At 39.0% G+C, this 11129-nt stretch overlaps 1 protein-coding gene across 1 annotated transcript in view; it reads right to left on the bottom strand.

Annotated features, from left to right (window-relative positions):
* Nucleotides 1-335: 335 nt before the first annotated feature.
* The window catches only part of TMEM42 (transmembrane protein 42), a 121680-nt gene continuing 110886 nt past the window's right edge, over nt 336-11129 (bottom strand). The window contains exon 3 of the mRNA XM_044064668.1: nt 336-1943. Within this exon, the coding sequence (XP_043920603.1) occupies nt 1800-1943 (144 nt within the window). The 3' untranslated portion in view covers nt 336-1799. The remainder of the gene's footprint in view (nt 1944-11129) is intronic.

Here is an 11129-nt window from a genome sequence, read left to right as displayed (position 1 = left end):
CCTGGTTCTCTAGTCATGGTTATGCTTCAGTATGCATTTTAGGTAATGTTTCCTAGACACTGTGAAGGAGGTAGTGGTCCACACACACTGATTATAAAGGCACTGTCCATTGTGCACTACATTTTTACTGCCACTGACATGCCCTCTGGCCAGCCTGCTGCTTATGCCTGCCATATTGCCTGCTGTCTCATGTTCCCTTGGGGACCATAGACATTGTTTTCCCCCTATGCATTTGGTTATTGAAGTTGTAGGTATGGCAACACATTCTTCTCTTTGCCCACAGGGAATTTGCAAACAGCCATATTTCTCTGCAGCTGAATGTCATTTCAGCCATTTGTCCCCAGTCAAATGTACCACAAGGGAAAGGTCTCGCTGCCTAGGCACCTGAACCCAATGTATCAACAGCAAATTGGCAACAACATACATCACTGTGCTAGCATTGTTTTACTCTAAGAAAGGCCTAAACGGTATATGTGGAGGCATCAAGCCTTATACTGTATAACAAAGTTGGGGATATGAATCTCTGCTAAATATTAATTACAGCCAACAATTAAATTCTGCATGTGACCATGTTCCATATATCAGTAGGTTGGTGGTCTTGGAAGAAAAACAGCTGTAAGCTTAGGAACCAATGGTAGACTCCTGCATTGTTGAAAATCCTACTAGCGGGTTATGTAACAAGAGATATTATGAAGTAACAATATATATATTTCCATCAGCTGCTGTTTTTTACACTTACAAAATACAATATACATAAAAATGATTTCTTAATCACATCTTGTCATATAACTGAAAAATCCATCATGCTACATGCCCTTTTCGCCTTACCAGAGTGCAATCTTTTATCTGGCAGTCACCACATCTGTAAAGAAAGCTACATAAAGCAAAGCTCTGACAGGTGCATCTCTGATGTGCAGTCTACACAAAAACTCAGGAATATTTCAAAGTTCATTGATGCAGCAGGAGACATAAAAACAGGTAATATTGCACAAAACATAATTGATATCTCAAGTGGACGCCTGGATCAATAAACATAATTGAGGAGCCATATAACAGCTGCTGCTGCCTGTTAAAGTCATCCAGCTGTTGTGTACATTTTGTTGTATGCATGCTCCACTCCAAAAATTAGTCACAGCGAGTGCAACAAATCATAACACAGTAAACAAAATAGTGTGCACATGTAACAACACCGTTTTATAAAGATTGAAGCTTAGACCATCAGCAAATGACCTGTATAATATTATTCTATCTAAAACAGCTAGTTAGTAACCTGTTGACTGAACCATGTTTCCCCTCTCCTCATCAAAATATGTGCATTTTCCCTCTGTCTCCCACTGTTTAGCAACAGAAATGTGACTTGATGTCAACTTAAAAGGTGAAGCAAAGCATGGCATCAGGCATTTGCTTGCACCCTTCCATGCTAGAATAATTTCAAAGGTAATCCTGCTTGATTCACTGCCAACATTGTCTCAAATCTGTAACAAAGCTGTACCCACAATGGAAGAATTAAATATTTGTATAGTCACTGAGCAATGCAGTTCTTGTGTCCTCTACTTTTCCACTGCACAAAATACTTTCATCTCATCCAGTATTAACACAGCAATCCTGGAATTCCTGACAATAATTCATTATTTTACCTGAAGCAGTTACCCTTGGCCACAGAGTACATATTAATGGCCAAGCAATGGCACATGAATAATTCTGTTCTCACTCTGAAAACCAGCTAAGAAAAAAACCCACTTTGGTTGACACAGCTGAGTTTGTATGGATGTTACAATCAGAAAGCTTTTATGCAGTGGTTATTTTTCTTTTCTTTCAGTATCTCCAAGGTCAGCACGGGATGTTGCAGTGTGTAGTAGCAGCAATCCGCAGAGAATAAGACTGATCCCCACCCACCACAAAAGGGCATGGCTTTCTCCAAACAGTGCTTTGCCAAGAATAGCCTAAATCAAAAACAGAAAAATGAATTAGGCACACAGTCACTATCTTCGCATGATTATTCAAAAAGGTGGGCAGTACCAGGTAAATACCTAAAATACATTGGGGTCCTGACTGCATTACGAAATGCATAGACCCCCTGAAAGATATGGCACTATCCACTGCTACAAACCCATGCGGATTTTATCATACACAAATGTTTGAAGTAAATATAATTTTACATTACGATGATGAAACTTGTCAAGTGCTTTATTCTGTGTAATAAACAGTTCTTCAATACTCATACATTTACAGGCACATTCCAAACAATGAATTCCACAAATTCACTTTGGTTTCAAAATGTCCCTCCTGGAAATCTTTATGTTAAAATTTCATATTACCTGTTCCCAGTGTCTCCAAATCATATGTCCATGAGAGTTTGTCACAACTGACTGATACAGCACCACTGTTACCTGTTAGTGGGATTTGGTACTCTGGTTTTACGTATGGCCAATGCGTTAAAGGGACCAGACATAAAGTATAAGCAGATATATTTTATTGGTCCAATGCCAATTAGGAAAAAAAAAAATATTGAGTTTCTGGCAGCAGGAACCCTTCATCTGAAGCTCACAAAAAAGTGGCCCTACAGCCAACAATTCAAGCTGTACTATGACACGTATGCTGCTCTAGTTAAATATTTAAAATGCTATCTAAGTAACTTCTCCAGAGAAATTCCTGTTTATTAGCCAATCTCTGTTTTCTAGAGTGGCATCTATTATATTCAAACAAAGCACATGTGACTAGATTATAAAGCTTCATTTTGCTGAGCCACATCCAATCACTGAGAAAGTACACAAACAGAATATGGCCTCCAAGTTCTGTTGTTACAAGCATGTCTGCAATGCTGATGATTTTGGGTTTCACTGGGAAATCAGTCAGAAAGGAGAGATCCAAATAATCTGAGGAAAATTTAAAACAAATACTTTGCTTTCAGTAACTGCACTGGAAAATGAATTAATGAACAGGGTGTCATTAAACTCAAATGTTAGTAATGAACGATCTAATGTAATCAGAAAAGTGGGCCTTATTTTTAGAACTAGAGCATCAGATGATATAATTTACTGTCATAACTGAATAACACACTAATAAGATTGCTAAATTTAACATTGTTTTTGCACATACAGCAAATATAGCAATAAATCAGACTGTATCTCAAGGCAGTAAACCAAGCATTTTAATGTACCTGAAAGTCTATTCCACACTCACAGATAAAAATCTGTAAATGTGCACTGTACAGGCTATCATTTCAAAGGGACACGTGCAGCTTTTAAAGACTTCCAAGATGACTTCTTAATGACTGTCTTGATTTACAAATTTACATTACATTTAGGAATAACAGAAAATGAAGTTGCAGCTTCTCATTAGAGCTTAAGATAAAAAAATGGGAATTTTATAACACAAATAATTCTTCATTTATAAACACAGGAACATATTAGGTAAGCCATCACTGGGATCATAAGATACCTAGCTATATACACCTTTAAGCAGACAAAATTAAAAGTTTTTGCCACCCTTTCAAGCACTTAATAGTACTCACATCCCAAACAGGTAAATACTAGGAATGCAGTCCAGGAGACCAGTAAGGAGTCTAGCCCAAATTTCCAGATGCCCATAAGCACTATCTGGTTAAGTGACTTGCTGAAGGTCACACAGTAAGCAAACAAGGTTTGTGGGAATCAAACTTTACACCAGAGGAAATACAGCTCACAACCTTAACCTTTTTTTTATTTTTTTAAACAAGAAACATCTTTGTTAAATTATCAGTTATGACATAGGCAATCATACATTTATATAAATGAAAACAAACTATACTGACATAATTTTAATTGCAAACATTATACATGACAAACCATACTGACATAATCTTAGTTGTAAACATTATACATTACTTATAATCTATCCAGTCATTGTCAAACATTACATAGCTCATTCAACTCCTGCCTTCTTTTAAACCTCGTTTCTCATCTATATGTATTATAGGTTCATAGGTTGGTACAAGGCTATCAGCCCTAGGGCTTATACAAGCCTAGCCATAGCAATTCCCTGGCTATTTCTTCCCACACTATTTACTTCCCTGGACCCTTGTCTAGCAGGGCGACTGACGTGATCCCCGGGGTGAATTTCCTTTCTCCCATCCAATCGTCAAGGTTCCTTTTGAAGAGGGCCAAAGAGGCACTCTGCTTGACATGTATGGGCAATCTATTCCAGAGTCTGGGGAGTCTGTGGGTCAGGAACCTATCCCTCCAACATGTTTTGTTTATTGTGATGACAAGGTTTAGATCCCTGGAGCGTGTGGCTCTGAAGGATTGGGATTTCTTTAAGTGTAGCATGTCCAACAGCTCTGGGTTTGACATGGCCTTGTATGTTACGCAGAAATCACCTCTGAGTAGACGATATGCGACAGAGTATAGCTGGAGTTTTTTAAGGCGGTCAGCGTAGGGCATCTGCTTTAGGCCTGTGATTCTTTTAGTGAGGTATTTCTGCGGCCTTTCCAGTTGTTGCAGATGTCTTGAGAGGTACATACCAAATGGGGCACTGTATTCTATAATGGGTCTAATGAGGGATGAGTACAGTGGGACAATGACCTTCTTTTTTCTGGATGAAAAGCCCTTAGTGAGGAGGTGTGCCACATAGAAGGATTTCCTGACTGTTATGGCGATGTGGTTATCGAAGGGGAGACCACTGTCCACCTGTGTCCCTAAGTCTGTTATCACACTTTCGGTGTTTAGTGTACTGCCACCTATATGGTAATTCATGGGTACATGTTTTTTTCCAAAGGGGATAACTATACATTTCTTGGCATTGAGCTTGAGCCCATGCCTCTGGCACCAAGCATCTGTTTCTGCAAGGCCCTTTTGTAGAGTATCCACATCATTTGGGGATTCAATAATGGCTCCCAGTTTGCAGTCATCTGCAAACTTTGTTAGCCAGAGTCCCTTAGTGTTGGCCTGTACTTCAGAGAAGTAGATGCCAAACAAGAGTGGTCCCAGGACTGAACCCTGAGGTATTCCACTTGTCACTTGTCTGGAGCTGGATTTGGAGTCGGCTATTTTTCCAGTGTGGGTTCTATCAGTAAGCCAGTTAGCAACCCGCTGGGTGATGTAGGGATTAATGCCCTGTTTAGTAAGTTTATCTACCATTCCAGAGTGGGGGATGGTGTCAAAGGCCTTGGCAAAGTCTAGATAGGCTGTGTGAGCCACCTTACCCTTGTCCATGGCTCTGGAGACTGATTTGAAGAAGTCAATCAGATTCAGGAGACAAGATCGGCCCTTCACGAACCCAAATTGGGTGGGGTCCAGTGTTTGAAGGTTGCCAGTGTCTTTGTTTATAAGTTCCATGATAATACGCTCCATGGCCTTGCAGATAAGGCTCGTCAGACTGATGGGACGGTAGTTCCCAGGATCCAAGGTGGATCCCCCTTGTGGAGTGGGGTAACTGTAGCTCTGCGCCAGTCAGTGGGCACAAAATCTGAGGTGAAGCTATGATTAAACATGACACTTAGGTGAGTTGCCAGTTCATATTGTAGTTCATGTAGTACACAGCCCGGGATGTCCTCTGGTCCCATGGATGCTGTATTCTTAGCTTTGGAGAGTCCGTTTTTTACCTGTGTGGCCGTTATTACCAGAATTTAGCAATCTTCCAGTATTGAGATGGGCCTTTTAGGGGGTGAGAGGGGGGTGAAGCTGGCACTGAATCGATCTGCCAGGATATTGGCAATATCCTTGGGATCAGTATATTTAATGCCATTCTTTTTTAGCTCAGAGCAGATCTGAGCATTGACATTTAGATTCTTGACATAGCTATAGAATGCCTTGTGGTTGTCTTTGGAATCTTTGGCAATTTTATTTTCGTAACTAGCTTTGGAGGATTTTATGAGGGATCTCAGTTTCTTACTGAGGCTGGTAAGGGAGTTTTTTGCATCCTGGGATTTTCCTCTTTTCTGCAACAGTTTCTTCCTTTTATTGTAAAGTTTGTTTATGGCAGGGGACCACCAGATTGGCTTCCTTTTCTTTGGATGAGTGCATCTTGGTTCTATTTGGGATGGCAGGATTCATGCATGAGTGGATGTGCTCATACAGTGCCTTAGTGTAGGATTCAGCAGTTGAACTTTCAGTTCCCGTCTGCATGGGTGTCATGAAGTTCATCACTTCTGACTTGAATAGCATGAAGTTGGCTTTGGAGAAGTTTTTTATGGAGATTTCCTTACTGGGGGGTGGGGGTGGGATGTGGATGTTAAGGGTGATTAGCATATGGTCAGACCTGACTAATGAGGGGATGACCATAGATGTGGAGCATCGATTTCCCATGTTGGTAATGACCAGGTCTAGGATACTGGAGCCCCTGGTGGGACTATGGATTAGTTGATCCAGGGCGTTGGAATTTATGAATTCCAAGAACCATTGGGCAAAGGTGTTGGTACACGAGTAGTTTTCCCAGTTAATGGCAGGGTAGTTAAAATCACCCAATATTAGGGTGTTTGGTTCTACCTTAATATTATCCAGTATGTTTAGAAAGGTGTAGTGAGAATCTTGGGGCATGTTGGGGGATCTGTAGCAAGCTACAATTTGGATTGCAGTCTTACCTAGTGTTAGTTGCACCTGGAGAATTTCAGACGCATTGTGTTGGGCAACTAGCCTGGTGGTGTGAATATCCTTGGTGAATACTGACATTCCTCCACCTTTAGTGTTTCGGTCATGGTTTGGTGGCCGAAAAGTGTGGTAAGAGTCCCACAATTCACATTTTTTTCTATGTAATTTGCCCCTGCCCTTTTCTAAAGATACCAATTCCAGTTGTCTTATCGTTGTTACTATATTCACCACTTCTAGTACAATTGGTTTAGACTTTGATTTCCATTTTCTAGTAATTGCTTTTTTGACAGCCACCATAATTAGATTCAGCAAGACTTTAATATGTCTACACAATTCCAAGTCTGTATCATAGCTCAAAGAAATAATTTCCTTAGTTACATTAATTTGCTCACCCAGTATCTCTGACAGACTAGTCTGCAGGAATCTTTAAAGTCTGCCAACTCATTACACTCCCAGAAAATATGTTTCCAATTACTTCTTTCTTCCCCATCACAACTCCAAAATTTGCTGTCTTCCTGAGGAAAAATTCTTTGGAGTCTACTTGGAGTATAAAAACACCTATGTAAACACTTCCAAGCAAAGATCCTAAATCTTCTAGACTTTGCTGTATATTTTGGAAACATACATATATCCTTCCCTCATTGTTTCTTTGTGAATTGCTTATCCAATATCTTTTCCCAATCCTTTCTAACCTCCTCTGATTGTAGTAGTTATCATGCAATATTTTATATGCTGCACTAATTATTATTTTTTTAACAGCAGCTTCTGTTCTAGATTCTACTAAAAACCAGTGCTAGTCTTTCACTTAGGCTCCCCCCTATTTCTTTCTCTATGTCTATACTCTGATATCATCCCTTGACAGGGAAGGCTAGCCTGCAGTCCAAATTCATCCTTGGCTTCCTCCCATTCTATTACCTTTCCCTCTCTAATTATTTGTTCTCAGTACCTTGGGGGGGGGGGGTAGTTGGCAGTTTTCTCCAATATATTCCAACCCCCTCTTGCATACTGTCTGTATCCCTAATTGCAGTCCTCCCTATTGGCAGAATCTCCTTTCTCCATTCCTGTGGTGGCTTGGTTCTTAGAATACTTTCTGCTACTTTATGAATATAATATTCTGTATGGTTATTCTCCTTAAAAATCTGCATCCAAAGTCCTAGCTTCTCCTTATTTCTTCAACCCCCCCCCCCGTTTCAGCATCATCCCTTTCTACTTAGAAGTATAGGTTTCTGCTTAAACTATGTACAGAAGCCTTGACTGTGTAGCTCTGAAATACCCCATTCATATTGGATAATCCCAAACCATCTTTTTCTATTGGAAGAATTAGCTAATCCCACTTGATTCTTGATGTCTTCCCCTCCTAAATACAATGCTTCAGTTATTTATTAATTGCTATCCACAACTTCCTCTCTGGTTGATAAAAATATGCCTTATCTGTGTTTAACACTAAAGGGACTAGAAATATTTTAACTGCTTGTATCTTGCTATCTATATCCAAATAACAGAGTTTCCAATTTCTTAGTTTTTGTATTATATTTATTTAGTCTCTTCCCACATATACTTAGCTGCCACAAAATAATCCTTTTAAGTCCATACTCCTAAGTATTTCATTTTATCATGTCCCCCATAAATATAGATATTGAACTAATTTGTGTGTGGGTACATAATTGACAGATACTGCCTTTGTTTTAGCTTCATTAATTTTGTATCCCAAAAAGATATGAAACTGCCTTAAAATGTTCCACAACACTGAAATGTCCTTTCCTGGTTTTATAAGGTATAAAATAATTACATGCTTAATTTTTAAAGCCAACTGCCAGACTTATCAAGCAACATTAGGCTATACAATTCTATTTTAACCTTCAAAACTAGACCAGATTCCTGATATGGCTGCTAAGCAATTGTATTTTAACCTTCAAAACTAGACCAGATTCCTGATATGGCTCCTGTAAATACCTGTACAATATATATCAGTCCTTCTGAATCTCTAAATGCTTATTAATCCTCAGCGAGGTTGTACACCTTCTTCAAACTTCCACCAAGACCTGTCCCGATTTGTAAAGAAACAACTTGCCTATACGAATAAAGACTTTGATGGCAGGAGGATAGGCGGCAGCTTGGCGATAATGGAGAACACTGGACTGGAACAGTGTCTTTAAATGTCGGTTGAAGTTTTAAGGCAGAAACATAGATGTAGGCAAGCACACTGTTGTCATAACATTTTAAATTCTGATTATAAAGACACTCTTTCATAAGGCCGGATGGTACATGGGTACTTATTATTGTCATAAAGAATTTACTTTGGTATAATAACCTATATCTTGCAGCACTCTGTTTCCATGTGGAAGTTGCCCTGCTTTGTTTTTTTGAGTCTCGTAACTCAGAAATCAGTTAGAAAGTGTTTGAGGTCAATTTCATTTAAGGGAACAACAGAAAATGACATACTGTAAGAGATCTCCTCTTTCAGGCAGTTAGATTGGACACTGGTCCTTCTTTCAAAATTTACTGAAAGTGCTTTGGGGTTGGGAGTTCAATTCCAAATGGTGTAGCACATCTCAAGTGTTGTTTAATGTAGGACTTGCATTAAAAACAAGCATTTAGAAGGTTGGTGTAATAGATTAGATCATGTCAGTGCTTCCTTACGAAAATGCCATTTATGTGGTCTCTGCCAGTTGCATTGCTGTTAATTCCTTTCTATGAGGAAATTCTGTTAATTATATAACTCAGTAATCTTTACAGCACTAATGGAGAAGAATGGACTGAATGCAACTCGTGTTCGTATTCTTAGACCTCAGTTACAATCAGTCTGGTGTTCTCCATTAATCGCCAGCAGCTCAAACATAGGCACCCATCTATACTTTTCTGAACAAATCTGTGAGTTTGGCACTCCATTGCTGAGACATCTCAAACCAAACCATTGCACCACAGCAGATACTATACTCAAATATCTACTGCAGGGATCTTATGTTCACTTCCATTTGATAAGTGCTGGGAGAACTTTTGGGTCTGAATCAAACTACTTATAACTACTAAATAAGCTCAGCTGTACTCCCTCCATTCTGATTTAATCAATTAACTCTGATTGTCCAAACTTGTTTGGATTTGAGGCTTCTCTTGTGGTACTGGAGTCCCACTGTATCTTGAACAACAATGGATCATTTTTTTTTTAAATTATGCACTTGAACAGATCAAGTACTGCATTTGTCAGGGTCCAACAAATAATTAAATAACTGCATAAGGTACTTGCTGCTGCAGCCCTTCAGCTGTACAGATTCAAATGTAATTGGAAGTTCTAAAGTTAGGAGTTATGCACTTGCTATAACTTGACATCTGTGTTGTCCATTTTTATTCTTTCTCAATGATGGGTTATGGATCCGATCCACAGATCCATCTCGGCTGCACCTTCCGGAATTCAGATCCTAGTGTCAAGCTCCTCCTTCTTCCCATAATACACTATACTATCTCTAATTCCTCAGATCGAGTTTGCTGCCTAAAGAATTAAAACTCATATCAGGAAGCAAAAAGTTTGCATATTGTCCGATATCCTTCTAAAACAGATAAGGCTGGGGGATGGCTAGGAGGAAAGGTGAGGAGGAATGAAAGTGGACAACACAGATACCAAGTTATGGTAAGTACATAACTCCTAAATCTGATGTTGTCCTTTTCCTTCTTCCTCACTGATGGGTTAGAGTCCCCAGTTACGTAACTCTTTGGAGGTCCTCAAAGAAGAATATGCCAGAAAACTGTCGAACCAAAAGAAGATATGCTTCTGGAGACACTGCCCAATTTGTAATGCATCACCAAGGTATGATTATGGAGCAAGTGACTGTAAAAGATATATTATCAAAAAAAGGCTCAATGAGAAAGGCATAAGAGGAAGCCATGGACTGGAGAAAGGGAATGCCAGAGCACTGTCACATCAAAATCTTAAAACCATTCCTGGAGTGAATAATCCCTGACTGGTCTTCTGTAATAAAGAGACCATATTGGAACAACAACAGGAACAGCAGATTTTAGAAGTAAATGTAGACAATAATTTTATTACAGAAGACCAGTCAGGGATTATTCACTCCAGGAAATTACACAGGTCATTTAGTTACAGATACATATTTCACTTTGTTTGAGAAGGGATTTAAATTTGTTACAGTGAGAAAACCAGGATTAGCACAAACACTAACTGAATTAAAGTTATACACAAGGAAATTAAATTTACAGTTATATTTTAAGCAGACAAACAATGCAAATAAAGTGACTGGAAGTATTTTGAAGAAAAAAAGTCTGTTTAACCCCCCATTACACCCAGTGATGGCACATTATGAAAATATGCGTAAAAATGAAATTTGCAAACAATATTATGGTTACAAAGAAGAATTTTACAATTTGACTAGAGAAGAGAAAATCACAAGAACGAAAATGATGTGCTGAGAATGAATAACTGCTCGTACGACAAGGATATGAACACGATTTATTAAAGAACAATAACAACTCCTGGTTTAGAGCTTTCGACTGAATAACAGTCTTCCTCAGAACAATAAAATGCTAAAACGCTTTCATATTTATACACTT

This window comes from Protopterus annectens, chromosome 3.part0, assembly GCF_019279795.1.
Source record: "Protopterus annectens isolate FY-2018-M chromosome 3.part0, PAN1.0, whole genome shotgun sequence".
NCBI classification, from domain to species: Eukaryota; Metazoa; Chordata; order Ceratodontiformes; family Protopteridae; genus Protopterus; species Protopterus annectens.
Note: the sequence above shows the minus strand (reverse complement) of the source record. Positions and strands in the feature narration are given on the sequence as shown.